An 18859-nucleotide genomic window follows, 5' to 3' on the forward strand; every position below is an offset into this window, starting at 1 on the left:
AAACTAGGCTGTCATAAAGGAGCCATAACAGTTACAATGGAGTCCATGATCTGAGGCAGATGAATGGCTGTATAGCTGTTGTAAACAAAAATGACAGTTTGGAGGTGAAAGGAAGAAAAAGTGAGGAAAATCCCTTTCTTGTACTCCTTTTTGGATCTCTTGTGCATAACCTATTTACACAGATTATATGGACAGGCCGAGGTAGCATTTGGCTTATAACAAAAGTGTAAAATGGGCAAACCGAACAACTGGCATGTATTTATGATGTTCTGTATGCACCAGCGAGATTTTTCAGTAATGTACTATTGAAAAGCAGTAAAAAAATTTGGAGACAAAATTACTAGGAATAATCTGACATTCTATTGATTCCTTTATTTTTGTACGTAATGTATCAGCTTTCATGTGAACCTTTTGCTCCTTTATTGCTTACTATAGACATACTTTGCTACACAGAACTGACAAGTTTAGAGAAACTGAGTTTAGGAAAATACTGAAGTATCTTAGGGTATGTCTACACAGCAAAGTTATTTTGGGATAGCACAGGTATCCCAAAATATCTACCCTGCATTTTTTGAATGTGTCCACTATTTTGAAATATAGCAGATGTACTATTTTGCCATCCCTGTACACAGTACCAAACGATAAAATAAACTATTTTGAATAGACTCGAAATAAGCGACGCAATTTGCAAAGCACAAATTGCATATCTTATTTCGAGTTTCAAGTGCTGTGTAGATGCACCCTGAGACACCACAGTGTGGCAAATATTATATTTTACATTTGGCTGTATATTTTAAAAATATAAAAATAATTATTGCACAAAGATGACATGAGAACTTATAACAAATAGTTGTTGCAATGAGAATTTGTACAAGTATACATTACCAATAAATATTTTTGAAGACAGAAAACCCAGGTCTATAACAGCATTTCACTTACCTTTTCCCATTCTTCCTTTCCTTCCTCTTTATATTCAACTATGTAACCAGTGATCCTAGAACCACCATCCTTTAATGGTGGAGCCCATTCCAGATCAACAGATGACTTAGTCCAGTCAGTAACTTTTGGAAAAGGTGGACCAGGAGGGCCTGGAAAAATAATACCATACCATTACAGTATAATATTATGTTCTTTCTTCTTAATGGAACATTTTCAATTTGAAAAATATAAATTAAACATATTTACCAATAGGGTCTCTAGCAATTGCTGGGTCAGATGGCATGCTTGGTGGACCAACACCAGCTGCATTAATAGCAAATACACGGAACTGATAGTCTGAACCTTCAATAAGACCAGTTACTTTGTAAGAAACGCCTAATGTCATAGGTTTGATAGGATCTCGGTTAACCCTTGTCCATCTCTTTCCAGTGGTCTCTTTGCGCTCCAGCCAGTAGCCCGTTACAGGAGAGCCGCCATCATATTCTGGTTCCTCCCAGTTGACAGTCATGCTGTCATGTGTTATGCTGCTAACTGTTGGCTTGTCGCATTGTCCAGGAACAGCTGGAAAAACAATTACAATTTTTTGTAACAAAATGTTACAGTATAAAATATCTGTGCCTCATTTAACTGTCAAAGCTAACATTCATTTGCCCTTTGTGTTCCTTTCTGTGGCCAGTGTGTCTAGAAAAATTATTGTAATGCAGTCTTCTCTCTCTCAGACCAGCACTTAACTAGTGGGCTCCCTTATTCTTTATTGTCTTTTTCTATAACTGGAGTTAGGAAAATAATTCTTCCATAATGGTAAGGTCAGTATTATCCAAAATATAACTGTATGATCCAATCTGGTTTCAATAAAACCAAAGATATTTTTTATTTTAAGATATAGCAAAGAAAAGAGAGAAAACATTAAAATGTTAAGCATTAACTACCTACCAGGGTATTTATGATAAAAAAATACTTTATACTATTCTAGAAATGTCAGATATATGGGAAAGATAAAAGGAACACCTGATTTACAGCTTTGCCATAATAGATAAGCTGATTCTTTGGAATGTGTTTTGTTAAAGTCGTTACAAAGCATGTGAGCAATTAACATTGTAACACAATATCATACATACTGAAAAGGTTTCTTGCTGTTTGTGGTTCACTGTCAAGAGGCTCCCCAATGCCAAATTTATTTTGTGCCATGATGCGGAACATATATTCATGGCCTTCCAGCAATTTGGGTACAGTGAAGATGCATTCTTTAGGCTCATTGGTAACAGGTACCCATGTCCTTCTATTCGCTTCTCTTTTTTGAATAACGTAGTTTGTAATTTTGGAACCGCCATCATCTTTAGGAGGAAGCCACGACAAGGTCATCTGATCAGCTGAAATGGATTCAAATTTAATGGGTCCCTCTGGTGGTCCAGGAAGTCCTGAAAGTTAAATTTTAAGAATAATGAAAAGATTATTAATATAAAGCATCACATTCACAGAATTAACATATGCAATTGTACAAAAGCCCTTAATATTTACCAAGAACATTCAGCCTCATTGTCTTTGAATCAGCTCCAAAATTGTTTACAGCATTTAAAGAATACAAGCCTGTGTCTCTCCTGCGAGACTGTTGGATCAATAAGGTGCAAGTATCTTCACTCACAACCTTATTGACATGTTGATCATACAGTACTGGTATTTTGTCATCAGGTTTCTTTGGATGAGCTTTAAACCATGTTAATGTGGGGAATGGCACACCCTTTATCTTGGCTACAATGTTAATATCTGTTCCCTCCTCAGCTTCGATAAATTCTTTGAGTTCAATTGATGGCGGACCTAGTATAATATGAAAAAAATAAATTGCCATTAAAAGGGATACAAAAGCAAATACTGTTGCAGTTTTATTATTAAATGTTTTGTTTCCCTGCATTGTTTAGTACTTACATGTTTGGTCTTTGACAATTATTGGGCCAGCTGTGGCAGATGGTCTGCTCGGACCTGCTTCATTTACAGCTTTGACCCTGAATTCATATTCTTCTCCTTCTTTCAGGTCCTCAACTGTGAACTTTGTTTCCTCTACATCACGTCTATTGCACTGTTTCCAAGACTCTTTCCCTTCTCCAGTACGATCCCAGCGAAGACACTCAATATTATAATGGGTAACGGGGGCACCACCATCATTCTTTGGAGGTTTCCATGTCAGGCTAACAGTGTTCTTAGTTACAAGACCAATCTTGAGTTTGATAGGTGGATCAGGAGGATCTTTTAAAAATAAAAAAAAAATTGAGTCAACCTACATTCTAGTAGCAATTGGAGTACCAAAGGAGATGTTCCACTTTGATTTAACTTACGGATTGGATCCCTCGCTGTGGTCCTTTGGATTGTGTCTGCAGGTGGCCCAATACCAAAACGGTTTTCTGCACGTACACGGAAGAAATACTGCTGCCCAGCTATAAGATCAGGTACAACGAAGGAAGTGCTTCCACAGTCTGGATTAACTTTTGTCCAGGCCTTCCCTTCAACAGTCCTCTTCTCTATTACATAACCTTTGATTCGATCTCCACCATCATTGTCTGGCATCTTCCATGAAAGTTTGCAACTACATCTTGTTATATCACTCACTTTTAGGTCTTTTGGTGGCCCTGGCACATCTGTTAGTATAAAAGCACAACAGAAATAGTTTTACATAAATATCTAGAAAACATGAATAATACTAAATAAATACTCCAACATGTATATGACTTACCAAGGACATTAACTCTGACATTTACAGTTTTCTGTCCTGCTTTATTCCTTGCTGTAATACTGTATCTTCCAGAATGGCCTCTATTACATTCCGGGATAGTAATTATTGAAGTGGTATCCGTTACTTCCAGCTGCACATAAAATATATATACATATCTTTATTGTAAATAATTACAACATGAAAAAATTAGCAATAAAGAAACCATTTTCCTACATTACCTGAGCATCTTCAGGTATATTATTCACTCCATCCTGTAAATAAAGAAGAAAAAGTAAGCATAATAGAGATCCCATTAAACAGCAACAGGTTTAGCAAGTAATCATTTATTTTAATAACCTTTATTGCTTTCTTGGCTTCTCCTTCAAATTCCCAAGATGTTTTCGGAACTGGGCGTCCCTTTATAATGGCTGGGATTTTAATTGTTGTACCAGAACGAACCGAGAGAAAATCTTGTGCTCCAATATCAATAAAAATTTCTGGTTCCTCTGCAAAAAGATTTACAAATGTAATTATTAGATCAGTTATTGGAATTAAAATTCAGCCAGTTATAGATTAAAACCTAATCATACATGTGATGGACACCTCCCCCCCCCCCCATGCTTTATGAAATGGACTCATGGACATGAATATATATAACTCAAAGGGGATTTGAGCGAATTATTTCATGTAACCCATCAATCTTCATGTCATGATCTGCTGGTTCTGTTTATCTTACTCTGTTGTATGTACCATTTGTGTGTGGAAAATTAAACACATGGAGTTGGGAATACCTTGTGGGTTTCAAACATGTGAATGAGAGCCATGGAGGGTGTTACCCTCAACTGTTAAACTATCTCTTTTGTCCTTCAGTCTGAGCAGTGGTTGGTAGGGAGGGGCCTCGATTCTTTAACAAAAAGAATAGGAGAGGAGAGGCCTTGGTCTTTGGGCTGGGCTGCACCTGAAGGAAGAAGTCTGAGACCCCAGGGTGGGGAGGAGAGCCCTGGTTTAGAGTGACAGCTGGAAAAGAGGTTTTAGGGTGAGTTTGATTAAGTTTGTACTGAGGTTTCAATGTAGAATTAGTCAAGCGGTTTTGTTTCTTTTCATTTGTAACCTACTTTGCTCTGCCTGTTCTCACTTATTACTACCGTATATACTCGAGTATAAGCCGAGTTTTTCAGCACAGTTTTTGTGCTGAAAAATGCCCCCCTCGGCTTATACTCGAGTCAGCATCTCGAGAACTGAGGCGGGCAAAGCCTCAGAGGCGCGGGACCCCCCCGCGGCTGCGGCTTCAGTCCGGGAGCCTGTGGTCTGCTGGGGACGGTCCCCAGCAGACCACAGGCACCCAGATTGAAGCGGCAGCAGCGGCGGTTCCCCGCGCCTCTGAGGCTTTGCCAGAGCAAACTTGCCAGAGCAAAGCCTCAGAGGCGCGGGGAGCCGCCGCTGCTGCCGCTTCAATCTGGGAGCCTGTGGTCTGCTGGGGACCGTCCCCAGCAGACCACAGGCTCCCGGACTGAAGCCGCAGCCGCGGGGGGGTCCCGCGCCTCTGAGGCTTTGCCCGCCTCAGTTCTCGAGATGCTGACTCGAGTATAAGCCGGGGGGCAAAGCCTCAGAAGCGCAGGAACCCGCTCGGTGCCCCTGGTCTGCTGGAGACGGTCTCCAGCAGACCAGGGGCACCGGAGCAGCTTTCGCCCCGACTTCCGGGGCTAGACCCGGTATCTATCTTCATTTTTTACATTTACCAGTAGCTGCCTCATTTCCTACCCTAGGCTTATACTCGAGTCAATACTTTTTCCCAGTTTTTTGGGGTAAAATTAGGTGCCTTGGCTTATATTCGGGTCGACTTATACTCGAGTATATACGGTACTTAAATCCTACTGCTTCAACTTAAAACCATTTTTATTTTCTATCAAACCCAGTGTAAGCGACTGTTAACTGGGGACGGGGCGGGGGGCAACCAGTGTGCACATTCCCCCTGTCATTGTTAAAGGGGGCTTACTGAATTCTTTGGGGTTTGATCCCATCTGGGGAGTGCTCTCTCAGGAGTCTGGGCCCTAAACTGCACTCTCCTTGGACCTGAAGTGGTTCAGTGTCTGTACTGCTTCTCAGTGGGGGCAGGGACCTCAGCTCAGGGCCTTGGCTGGGGGAGATCAGCCAAGCTGGCCCAGCAGGACCGGGCAGCGAGGAGCCCCAGAGAACAGGAAGGTGAGTGGCAGTGGCCGTGTCAGCTCCCCGGGGGGTATCTCCGAGGGGTCGTCTGTGATCTCACCCTATCACAATACATTCCAAAGTACACATTATATACATCAAGAGGACCTCAGCGCTCCGTGCTTTTTCATTGGGCACTATGTGCTCTCTATGTCTGGTTGTACCACTTGTCTGATTTCTGGCTGATCATATCCTACTGATGGTCACCGGACCACTTTCTTAGATTTCCATTTTTGTTGATATTCTTGAATAATTCTCTGCATTGGGCTATGTCTGTAATGGGGGGCACTGTTGTTTGAACATAGTCTTTACACTGTTTTGTCTCTTACGGCACATAATCAGAAAAGGGCAGAGTATCTCTAAATATCAAAATTAATTTCAAGACTCTTACCTAGAATTTCCTTGACGGGTATTTCTGATGTTGGAAGACTTGGTTCTGATTCCCCAGCAGCATTTACAGCTTTCACTCTAAATCTGTACTTTCTAAGTTCTTTCAAGTTGGGTACAACACATTCACAAGTTGGGAATAGTTTGTCTTGGTCATTCACCTTCTTCCAGTCAGGACTACCTTCTTCTTGCATTTCAACAATATAACCTTTTATAGGACTGCCACCATCTTTTTGTGGAGGTTTCCATTTGAAAGCTATAGTTGATTTGGTTTTATCTGTGACTTCTGGGCATGATGGTGCACCAGGCACAACTTGTAAGAAATATAAAAAGTTTGGCTAGGAGTTAGTGTCTATGTATTCTCAAATTCACATTTTAAAATGCCATATTATCAGCAAAAGTAGTATTTTTTCTATGCATTTGTCAAAAAGAATGGCAGTAAAAATTGAGAATACCACAAATATGTATATTTAGATATTTACATGTGTTATGTATATGACATACATGTAATTGTTATACATGCTTTGTATTTTTACCACACATATAACATGTATACATACATTTAAAGGAAAATATAAACATTATTGTACTATAATAATATTTGACTACAAAGATCAAGAAATAACAGATTCTGAACTCCCTTTCCCTAGCTTGATCAGGAGTATTTAACTGAAGTCATTGTAGTTAATCTGATGTAAAAGTAGGGCAAGTGAGCTAAAAATTAATTATTTGAACTAAAATAAAAATGATTGATCAGAAAATCATTACACTGACAACAGAATCACATTATGTAGTCCCCAATCCTGCAAAGATTTAATCAGTATAGTTCCATTAAATTCAACATCAATAAGAGTTGCAAAATTTGTTTTTTATATATTATAACCTTTAAAGCCACTCATAAAAACAGTATACTTACATATAGGATCTGCAGCTAAAGCAGGATCTGATGGTTCACCAGGTGGGCCAATTCCAACAATATTCACTGCCATAGCTCTAAACTGGTATTCAACGCCTTCAATCAACCGCAGGACATTAAATTCCAACCCTTTCATTACTGGTTTGGTTACTGGAGCTCTGTTAACACGTGACCAATAGACACCTCCGACTTCTCTCTTCTCCAGCCAATACCCAGTGATTGGGGATCCACCATTGTCCAAAGGAGGCTCCCAAGTCACCAGCATTGATGACCTAGTATGATCTAAAACTTTTGGTTTTCCAGGAGGTCCAGGAAGGCCAAAGGGATCCTTAATGACCACTTTCTCTGAGAGACACTCATCACTTGTCCCATATTTGTTTACTGCCCTAACTCTAAATTGGTATTCACCATTTGTTGCAAGTTTCCACACCTGAAAAACACGATTTAAATTAATAAATGATTGTTTCCAAAATAAGCAATGTTGAATTTTACCGTTTTTTGATGCTAATTAAACTCACTTCCTTAGCTATCCCAAAGAATGACTTATATGTACTTCTATGGGGTGGTCAAATACCAGCCTGCTGGCCTGGGCCGGTTTTCGAGGGTTAGTCCCTGGAAGACCCCCACCACTATATTTACCTGCGTCTCTGCAGTTATCAGTGATTGTAGCTCTCGTTGGCTACGGATCGCTGTTCTCAGCCAATGGGAATGGTGGGAAGTGGCATGGACTTCCATTAGCTGGGAACGGTGATTCATGGCCAATGAGAGTTGTGATCACCAATACCCACCAGGGACTAATCCTGGTGGACTACTGCCTTTTCATTGACCAAACTGCTTTCTATATTTCACCATATAGAGACTTGTATATCACGCACACAGAGCCAAGAGTGAACGAGAATGTCCTAATCATCTTTGTGGCTGATGCAGACATCAGCAGTCTTAATCATTCCTGCTGTTTGGGCTGTTTGCCCCTTTAGCAAGAGGGCAATATCTTGGAGGGAAGCTGATGACTAGTGCTACAGCTGCAGGTCAGAACAACTGGGTAAGTGAAAAACATAACAAAATTGACCAAAATGCCAAGTGGTCGCATACTTTTTTAGTGTCTTAAGTTAGTGAGAATTACTAGGACATATACCAATATGATTAACTTTGACTGAAGAGTAAGAATGAATCCTCCTGAGATGTTTATAACACTTCACAAGCAAAAATGTAAATACAATTATAATGATTTTTCAAAATGACAGAACTTATCTGTTACTGTATCATTACTGGGTTATATGAAATTGTAATCATCCTTACTCTCTAAACACAAAATTATGTGTCTGTATAAATTAACCTCAAAGATACGAACGGGATGTGTCTGCTTAGCTCAGATATTAACCACTTTAAAAAATAAATGACCTAACTGAATATATTATTTTCTTTTTGGGATTTAAGGAAAATATAGATATACACAATGGCAGTAGTGATTATCTAGAAATTCTGGTCATGGACAGTGTACCACCAGCTCAGATAGCTAAGTGTTCTGTAGTTTTTCACTGTATTGTTAAATTTATTTTATTTCAGTATCATGCAGATATTATTTGTATTATTTAAGCAGACTGAATTTCATAATAAAGATATTCTGTACAGTACAGAAAATTTTTCAGGTAACTTTACCCCAAATCGTCTGTCAACCACTGTGGCGGAGACTTCCTCCCATTCAGATTTCTTCCTACTGGCATCGCGTTTTTCAATAATGTAATGAGTAATTTCACTTCCACCATTATCAAGGGGAGCATCCCAGGTCAAATAGCATGATTCTGCTTTAATGTCAGAAACTGCAAGGTTTCTTGGAGGAGAAGGACGATCTAAATAAAAGCAATACAATATAATATTATGTTAAGCAAAAAGCAAAAACATATTTGTTCTTGTCATTTCATTAAAAAAAAAATCAGACACTTACCATACACTTCAACATAAGCATTGCGATATGCTGTGCCAAGCCGATTAGAAGCTGTGACTGTGTAAGTGCCTTTATCGTCCCTAACTGCAGCAGGCATGCTGACTTCTGTTTTTGCTTCAGATCTATTTATTTCTTTTTTAGTTATCTTAAGTCCATCTAATGGTTTTTCAATTACAACTTCATTTTTGGCCCATTCAATCTTTGGCATTGGTAGACCTGTCACATCAGCAGGAATATTTACTGGCTCTCCTGCCATCACTCTGATAGTGTCTCCTCTGACAGCCAGACGTAATGTGACAGTGGGAGATACTGAAAAAGAAAACAAAAAGAATGAAGATAGTAACAGAAAACAAAGAAACCGATTAATAGATTTTTGAAGGCAGCTGTACATATGTATGTCTAACAAATGGGTGTACCTTCATCATCTTGTATAACTACGTTAAGTGGTAGTGATGGTTCACTTTCACCAATAGCATTGACTGCTTTGACACGGAATTCATACATGTGCAGCTCAGCAAGATCTTCTACAAGAAGAGATGTAGTTGGACAGAGTTTCTGGTTAACTCTTTCAAATACATCTGAGTCATGTCTTCTCTTATCAACGATGTATCCTATGATAGGACTGCCGCCATCATTACGGGGAGGCTTCCAGTCAAGTGTGATGGTTGACTTTGTCCTTTCTGTGTACATGAACCTCTCGGGTGATGTTGGAGGACCTATAATCACAAGTAATCCACAAAGAAAAATATAAATCATTCTAAAAGTTTTGTTTAGTTTCTTATTCAAATAATTGAAATAGACTTGGCATTTTAAGCAGCATATTTCATATGCAAAACATCCAAATTATTATTGCATGAAGTTTCTCTGATAGTGTAGGGAACAAAGCAACAATTAATGTCTCTACAACAGTTTAAACACAGATTTAGCAATAGAAACTGCTTGATTGGAAGGAGAAACAAAGTGGTTATCTCCTACTCCTTTTCAGAAAAGGTCATGGTTATTTTATATAAGTAAGAGATCTAAGTTCAACAATTACTCTACTGAAGGCCTAAATCCTTAACACTGTATCAAAAAATTACGAACACAAAAAACTCATTATATGTCTATGTGCATTTTGTATAAGTGTCATCCTCTCTCAGTGTTAATGAAATAACTGTTCAGTGATCTATATCTTCCTGTTTTTAACAATTTACATAAGCACACAAAAAGTTATTTTACCTAATGGATCAACTGCAAGAATTGGTCCTAAGTCAACAGGTGGACCACAGCCAAACTTATTCTTGGCTATAACACGAAACATGTATTCCTGTCCTTCAACAAGACCTGTAATATCACACTTAGATCTCTCAGTGTCTATACATTGTCTCCATGTGTGCATTTTGGCATCTTTGCGTTCAATAAGGAAACCAATGATATCACTTCCTCCATCATCTTCAGGATCAGACCAATTAAGCAGACACATCTTTCTGTTTATAACCACAGGTTTTAGATCAAGCACTGGTCCAGGAACATCTGAAAAAGGAAATGTGTTGCATAAGAGATGAACAAAGATTTATTATATCTAAGAATACTTAACAATTGGTTTCAAAGCATGTAATATATCTTACCAAAAACTTCTACTCTGGTTGCTGCAAATTTGGAGCCACTCTCATTGGTTGCAGTAATCATGTATCTTCCATGGTCCTTTCTCAGTGCATTCTTAATAGTTAGTTCAGATTTGGTGCCAACATTTTCAATAACAACCCGCTCTTTATCCAGTTCACCTTCCTCCACAGTCCACACAATAGTAGGTGTAGGACGCCCAGTGACAGTAGCAGGAATTGTAAGAGTTTGCCCAGCCATTATCTGAATGCCTGCTTTGACAGAAACATCCAATTCCACATGAGGAGGCTCTGTAGAAAAATATGAATAGTGCATTAGTTTCAGAGAAATAAGAGTCTAAAATGCCATAGTGATTACTATAGGTTAAATGACATTTTACGTTTGCATAACAACAGTACCTTGAGGTTCTGAAACTGTCACAGGTTCAGTTTCACCAGGTGGTCCTTCCCCAGCTGCATTAACAGCAGTAACACGAAGTTTATAGTCAGCACCTTCTCTAATTCCTTTAACAGTGTATTTTCTAATCTTAATGGATTTCTCTGTGCAGCGTGACCATTCATTTATGCCCACCAGTTGTTTGTAAACAAAATAACCAGTGATATCACCACCTCCATTGTATGCTGGAGGTTCCCATTCTAACTCAATAGCAGTTGAGCTTGTATCAACAACACTTGGAATGGGTGGTCCAGGTGGCACTAAAGAAATAAAAAGGTGTAAATCAAAATTCATGGATACTTAACCTATCCTTGTCAGCTCCAAGCATCAACTTCCACTAAAATACTTACATATTGGATCCTGAGCAGTTTTGGGATCTGAAGGTGGACTAAATTTGCCAGGGCCAGCTGCATTTTCAGCACACACTCTAAAGATATAGGTAAGTCCTTCCAAAAGCCCATCAGCTCTTATTTCTAAGACATTCAGGAGGTTTCTGTTGACACGAGCCCAGTGAGTACTATTAATTTCACGTTTTTCAATCCAATAGCCCAAGATGGGGCTACCATTGTCTTTTGGTTCATTCCATTTAACTAACATACTATTACTGGTAACATCCACCACATCAGGCTTATCAGGGGCATCTGGTGGACCTTAAAAAAAAGAAAGAAAAATAAATATTGACAGGATACATTATCCATCTCTCTCATTTAATTTTATTTATAGGGAGCATTATGGTCTTGATGACTAAGCTTGGGAACAAGCCCAGGGAAACGACCTGTTCTAGTTGCAGTGTTACCATTTTCTTACTGTGAAATTTTGGACAAGTCCATTAAACTTACTGTGGTTTAGTTAACAATCTGTAAATCAGAAATAATAATATGGATCTTCGTATAGGTCGGGATCATTTTTTTAATATTTTAGTCTTTAAGGTGCTAGAAGACAATTTGTTGTTTTTTTAAGTTTTTCCTATTTAAAATACATTTGGCCTTTGTTGTTATCTTCAAGATACTCAGTGGGTTGGACCCAGGATATCTAACTCCTCTGGCAAAATGGGATTTCCCTACAAAAGAATTAAAGTGTACCTGTACTACCAACAGGGCTCGCTGATGGACTAATCTGAGACTGTAGCATGAACCCTTACACGAACTGAGGACCAACACAAACCTCACCACCTTCTGCACTAAACAGAAGGTGCAATCTTCAACATTAAAAAACAACAACCTAAAACAGAACACTATATTACACATGCAATTTCCCCCCTACCCAGGAGACAAGATAGAAGAAATGAACCGCATATTACACATGATAGTTACATTGCTTAATGCATTTCTGGAAGACATTTGGATACTAGCTAGATGGATGGTATAAAAACCCATATATATTAGCATTTCTTTAAAAGTACTATTTTTAAATATCAACATAAGACTTACTGAATGGATCTTTCGCTACCAGAGGTTTGGAAACACATGGTGGTCCAGGTCCTAACCTATTTTCAGCTGTTACACGGAAGAGGTATTCCTTTTCTTCAATCAGTTTTAGTACATGGTATTTGCAATGCCTGAGTGTTGAAGTGATAGTAACCCAACCTATTTCAGCTTTTGAGTTGTCTTTCTTTTCCAGGACATAGTTCAGGATTTCACTTCCACCATCATCAAGAGGTGGCTCCCACTTGCAAACAACAGAATGTTTTCTAACATCTTCAAATGTAAAGTTGATAGGAGGTCCAGGTGTATCTATTATTTAAAACACCAGCAAAAAATTCTCAGTATCCTCTGGTTAGCATCTACTCTGACATTTTAAACAATGAGATGTTTAAGCGCATACCTAATACGTTTACTTCACAAGAGGCTTTTGCAACACCATGATCATTTTCAACTCTGATTGTAAATGTGCCATAGTCACGTCTGATTGAGTCACGAACGGCTAGCAAGGACTCTCCTTGTGTGTGGTTGTCAATATTCAAACGTTCTGTCAGCGAAAGGTAAAATGGCTCCTCTTCTTCAACTTCACCCTTCTTTCTCCTAGTAAACTTTGTTACTCTCTTCTTAATTTCCTCTGGCCTAATAATTTCATCATTTCTTAACCAAGTGATAGATGGGTATGGTGATCCTGAAATATGTGCTTCCAGTGCAATTTCATTACCACACTTCACCTCAAGGCCAGCCTGCAGATTAGCAGCAAGGAAGACTTTTGGAACCTCTGTAATAAGAAGAAATATTTGCATTTAGAGATGAAGTTAAATGTAGTATTTTCTATTAGGTTTAAGAATTGATGGTAGTAAGAAAAACAAGCAAATCATACCAATGGGATCAACAGCTTTCACTAAGGGAGTGATACGAGAAGGTTCACTGACACCTGCAGCATTCTCTGCACGAGCACGGAACTGGTATTCCTTGCCCTCCTCAAGACCTTTTACTGTGTAAGTCAAAACAGGTACCAAATGGTCATTGCACCTTTCCCACTTGTCTTGACCCTTAGGAAGCTTTTCTAAGATATATCCCATAATCTTGCAGCCTCCATCATACAACGGTGGCTTCCATGTAAGTGTTACTGACTTTGATGTTGGATTGTGAATTTCAAGATCAATGGGTGGATCTGGACGCTCTATAGAATAATAATAAAAAGAGAATTTAAACAACTAGAGGATATAGAGAAAATACTTTAAAATCAGTCAAGTTGATTATTCATTGATATAAGAACTTACGCTTTGGATCTTCAGCAATGACTGGGTTCCTTAATTCAGTGTATTCGCCTCCTCCAATTTTATTGACAGCTTTAACACGGAAGTAATATTCACCATTTGGTATAAGATCCTTGACATTCCATGAGAGCTTATTCTCACCAGACATCACTGGAATATATGTTCTTCGACCAGCTTCTCTACGTTCCAAGACATAATGTAATATGGGAGTGCCACCATCAAAGTCAGGAGGTTCCCAGGAGATCTTGCATGAATTTTTAGTCACTTCACTTGCTTTAATGTTTTTGCATTGTCCAGGCAGACCTGTTTAAATAGTAATTTTCATATAATTACCTTAACAGCAAGAAGAAGAAGAAGCTAGGAAACTACTTTAGTACAAATATGAAGTTACATCATATTTTTTACTTTTGTTTTGCACAAAGCAGACCAAAAGAACAAATATTAGTTGCACAGTATAAATGTGAATTTACATTTCCTTATGGCAGTAAATATGAAACATTTATATAACGTATTGGCTTAGTTTAATTGGCTCATTAAGGGATTAGAGATCAATTAAGTGTCAAAATTGACCTTTGCTTGGGATTTTATTCCTGATTAATGTGTTAAATATAAATACGTGGCTATAGAATGAATATACAGGGTGCAGTTCTATGCTATGCCTCTGAAAGGCACAGCATGCAACTTGTAGCCCAGGAAAATGGGGACTAAAATAGCTTTAAGTCACCTTTGTATCTTCCAGCTCCAGGGCTACTCTGGGCACTGGGAGTGTGTCTAGACTACTGAGTTTTTTCAAAAAAAGTGGCCTTTTTTCAAAAAAACTTCACCTGCATCTTGCCGTCTCATTCTTTTGAAATTAAATTGAAAGAATGCAGCTTTTTTTCCGAAATTGGTAAACCTGCTTTTACCAGGAAGAACGCCTTTTTTCAAAAGAGCTCTTTCACAAAAAGGTCTTCTTGAATGCAGACAGGGCTTTTTCGAAAGAGTGTCCAGATTGCCTGGGTGCTCTCTTTCAAAAAAGCAGATCGCTTTTTCAAAATCCTTGTTGCTGTCTAGACGATCTCTTTTGAAAGAGGCTTGTAGTCTAGATGTACCCTGGGGGCTCCCAGTGCAAGTTAAGAATCCTGGGGGCATAACTAAGTTTTAGCAATCTCTCTGAGCTGCCTTAGGGGCTAAAGTGCCACCTAGAATCTTTTCAGTGTTCACACACCTCCCTCCACCAAATCTTTCTCCTGAGATATCTCCTAGGGGGGCCTTGGAGATGGAACCTCATATCTGTCTCCTGTACTCTGAACCAGGGGAACACTCCCAGGCCAGATATAGGACTTTTATTGTCCTTCTATGTCATCAGTGGCCCAAAGCGGGAAGGGGGAAGTCACCACATCCAAAGAGATAATTATAAAAAAAAGTTAAGTTACCTATGACTTTGACATTAACTGAGCCAGTTGTAGAGCCTAGTTTGTTCTCCAGGGTGATAGTGTAAACACCTGCATCAGCATGAACACTATTCGTGACTTCAAGCAATGTCGATGTATAGTCACTCTTCGTTGTTGTTCTGTCCCCTATTTTAACCTCCTTGCCATCTTTATGCCATGTAATGGTTGGTGATGGAACCGCTCGGAAGGGTACCGGGATACTTAACTTCTCTCCTTCAACAACAATAATGTCTTTAGTCTTTAGGTCGACGGTAGGATTGCCTGTAAATGTAAAAGTATATTATAATAAAAAGCTTCAAAATGCCCAAATCCTTTTTTCATGTATAAATTACAAATCTTTTTTAAAAGAAATATATTCTTACAGTCTGAATCTTTAACAACAACATTTTCTGAGATGTCTGATGGATCGCTAGCTCCAATAGCATTGACAGCTCTGACTCTCAGCACATATTCCTTGTCAGGAACAATGCCCTCTTCCACTTTGTATTTCAAGTCTTTTACTGGACGCGAATTGACTCGCATCCATTTTTCTGTTCCTGCTTCACACAGCTCAACATTGTATCCAATAATAGGACTGCCACCATTTTTCTCTGGTGGTTTCCATGCAATGGAAATGTGTTTTCTGCTTGCATCTGTCACATGTAAATCGAGAGGCGGTGAAGGAGGGCCTGCAAAAATGCAAAATAATTACAGTACTTTTTGCAATCTCAATCATAGAATCAGAGACCTCAGAAGGTCATCAAGTCCAGCCCCCTGCTCTAGGCAGGACCAATCCCAACTAAATCAACCCGGCCAGGGCTTTGTCAAGCCGAGATTTAAACACCTCTAGGGATGGAGACTCCACTACTTCCCTAGGTAACCCATTCCAGAGCTTCATCACTCTCCTAGTGAAATAGTTTTTCCTAATATCAAACCTGGACCTCTCCCACCACAACTTGAGACCATTGCTCCTTGTTCTGCCATCTGTCACTACTGAGAACAGCCTTTCTCCATCCTCTTTGGAACCTCCCTTCAGGAAGTTGAAGGCTGCTATCAAATCCCCCCTCACTCTTTGCTTCTGCAGACTAAACAGGCCCAACTCCCTCAGCGTTTTCTCATAAGTCATATGCTCCAGCCCCCTAATCATTTTAGTTGCCCTCTGCTGGACCCTCTCCAATACGTCCACATCCTTTTTGTAGTGGGGGGCCCAGAACTGGACACAATACTCCAGATGTGGCCTCACCAAAGCCGAATAAACGGGAATAATGACATCTCTGGATCTGCTGGCAATGCTCCTCTTAATGCAACCTAATATGCCATTAGCCTTCTTGGCTACAAGGGCACACTATTGACTCATATCCAGCTTCTCATCCACTGTAACCCCCAGGTCCTTTTTTGCAGAACTACTACTTAACTGGTTGGTCCCCAGCTTGTAACTATGCTTGGGATTCTTCCGTCCCAAGTGCAGGACTCTGAACTTGTCCTTGTTGAACCTCATCAGATTTCTTGTGGCCCAATCCTCCAATTTGTCTAAGTCACTCTGGACCCTATCTCTGCCCTCAAGCATATCTACCTCTCCCCCTAGCTTAGTGTCATCCGCAAACTTGCTGAGGATGCAATCCATCCCCTCATCCAGGTCATTAATAAAGATATTGAACAAAACCGGTCCTAGAACTGAACCTTGGGGCACTCCGCTAGAAACCGACCGCCATCCTGACATCGAGCCATTGATCACTACCCGCTGGGCCTTGCCTTCTAGTCATCTTTCTATCCATCTTACTGTCCATTTATCCAATCTACATTCCCTTAACTTGCTGGCAAGAATATTGTGGGACACCGTATCAAAAGCCTTGCTAAAGTCAAGGTATATCACATCCACTGACTTTCACACATCAACAGAGTCAGTTACCTCATCATAGAAGCTAATTAGATTCGTCAGGCACAACTTGCCTTTTGTGAATCCATGCTGACTATTCCTAATCACGTTCCTCTCTTCCAAGTGCCTCAAAATGGATTCATTAAGGATCACTTCCATGATTTTTCCAGGAACCGAGGTAAGACTGACTGGCCTATAGTTCCCTGGATCATCCTTCTTCCCTTTTTTGAAGATGGGCACTACATTTGCCTTTTTCCAATCATCCAGGATTTTTCCCGATCTCCACGACTTTTCAAAGATAATGGCCAAAGGCTCCTCAATGACATTTGCCAACTCCCTCAGTACCCTTGGATGCATTAAGTCCAGACCCATGGATTTGTATACGTTTAGCTTTTCTAAATAGTTCCTAACCTGTTCTTTACCCACCAAGGGCTGTCCATCTTCATCCCATCTTGCATCACTTAGCACGTTAGTTCGTGAGCCCACATCCATCAATACAGCATTTGATCCCATATTTCATACTTTAATTATTACATTATGACTTACTTGTAGGGTCTAAAATAGCAAGAAGGTCAGTTGGCTCGCTTGGATGACCACAACCAGCTTCATTTTCTGCACGAACCTGGAACTGTACCTCTGTACCTTCAATAACATCAGTCACTCTGAAATGACAGTCAGGTCCAGGTGTCTTGCCAGCTTTCACCCAGCGTGTGCCTAATTTTTCTTTCTTTTCAATAACATATCTATGTAAATAAGAAAAGATACCATTAGAAATATGGAATCATAGAACATTTACAATAGACAAAGAGATATTAAAACAAATAAACAAAAAAAGCAAAACCAGACAGAATTATGTGCAGAGCTAATATCAACTTCACATATTAACCACACGAAGCTGTTAAGTCTCAAATATGGTTGGGAGACTCTCTGTTTGGGGATCCCGCTCCTAAGCAACTGCTTTATGCTCCAGATTAGGAGAGCTGCAGACCTGAAAAGGAGGCTCTCCCAACAATGTCCCCGTTGCCTGTAAACTGTGTCTCAAAGGTTAGTTTGAATTCTAGTTCTGTCCTTCAAGGTATTTGTAAGTCGCCCAGCTTGGTATTCTACAGGAGAATTCTGAACAATAGGAATTCCACCTAAGATAGATGAAGCTTGCCAGAGGGAGGGAAGTGATTGTAGGTAGCCAGAGATGTGGGGGACATCAGAGGCAGCCAGACAGAAAAAAAAATCCAACTGGAGGTGCAGAAAGAGGGAGACAGACAAGGGGAAACTTTGAAGAGGGAGGGATGTAGGGAGCCAGAGGTAGAAAGAGAAAATAACTCAAAGGGGAAATCATAAATTAGACTGGGATAGTCTAGGAGCAAGAAACTGGATGATATAAGGGTGAATGGATTGATATAAAAGAGAGTAATGGGCTCCCCCTTTCCCTCTATGTGGGTATAGGTTTTAAGGGAGAAACTGAGGGAAGTAGAAAACGCAACAGTGTTATTTTGGTGGTTGGAGCTACCTCCAGCTCTAGGAGAGGCAGTGTAATAGCTCTGGCTTCATTAAAAGCTTGCTGAATTATGTAGACAATGTGATTTCCTTTGATTCCATCATATAACCCTGATGCTTCAATATTTATTGAATAGCAAATTATGTCATATACGATCTCCTGCTTCTTGAACTCATAGCCTTAACACACATGACCAGACTCCTTCCCTTTGAGATTCCATCCTCTCTCTCCATTTATACCTT

At 39.6% G+C, this 18859-nt stretch overlaps 1 protein-coding gene across 1 annotated transcript in view; it reads right to left on the reverse strand.

The window, feature by feature from the left end:
• Nucleotides 1–18859, reverse strand: part of TTN (titin) — a 326433-nt gene that overhangs the window by 67588 nt on the left and 239986 nt on the right. Inside the window, exons 230-254 of the mRNA XM_075934411.1 lie at nucleotides 17669–17865; nucleotides 15630–15935; nucleotides 15250–15528; nucleotides 13838–14137; nucleotides 13435–13737; nucleotides 12958–13332; nucleotides 12564–12866; nucleotides 11484–11783; nucleotides 11097–11393; nucleotides 10704–10988; nucleotides 10315–10608; nucleotides 9513–9812; nucleotides 9097–9405; nucleotides 8811–9001; nucleotides 7152–7581; nucleotides 6240–6548; nucleotides 4001–4149; nucleotides 3883–3915; nucleotides 3665–3794; nucleotides 3270–3569; nucleotides 2863–3180; nucleotides 2458–2754; nucleotides 2058–2357; nucleotides 1186–1500; nucleotides 940–1088 (exon numbers count right to left, since the gene is read on the reverse strand). Of these exons, the coding sequence (XP_075790526.1) occupies nucleotides 940–1088; nucleotides 1186–1500; nucleotides 2058–2357; nucleotides 2458–2754; nucleotides 2863–3180; nucleotides 3270–3569; nucleotides 3665–3794; nucleotides 3883–3915; nucleotides 4001–4149; nucleotides 6240–6548; nucleotides 7152–7581; nucleotides 8811–9001; nucleotides 9097–9405; nucleotides 9513–9812; nucleotides 10315–10608; nucleotides 10704–10988; nucleotides 11097–11393; nucleotides 11484–11783; nucleotides 12564–12866; nucleotides 12958–13332; nucleotides 13435–13737; nucleotides 13838–14137; nucleotides 15250–15528; nucleotides 15630–15935; nucleotides 17669–17865 (6769 nt within the window). The remainder of the gene's footprint in view (nucleotides 1–939; nucleotides 1089–1185; nucleotides 1501–2057; nucleotides 2358–2457; nucleotides 2755–2862; nucleotides 3181–3269; nucleotides 3570–3664; nucleotides 3795–3882; nucleotides 3916–4000; nucleotides 4150–6239; nucleotides 6549–7151; nucleotides 7582–8810; nucleotides 9002–9096; nucleotides 9406–9512; nucleotides 9813–10314; nucleotides 10609–10703; nucleotides 10989–11096; nucleotides 11394–11483; nucleotides 11784–12563; nucleotides 12867–12957; nucleotides 13333–13434; nucleotides 13738–13837; nucleotides 14138–15249; nucleotides 15529–15629; nucleotides 15936–17668; nucleotides 17866–18859) is intronic.

Source organism: Pelodiscus sinensis, chromosome 7 (assembly GCF_049634645.1).
Source record: "Pelodiscus sinensis isolate JC-2024 chromosome 7, ASM4963464v1, whole genome shotgun sequence".
Classification (NCBI taxonomy): Eukaryota; Metazoa; Chordata; order Testudines; family Trionychidae; genus Pelodiscus; species Pelodiscus sinensis.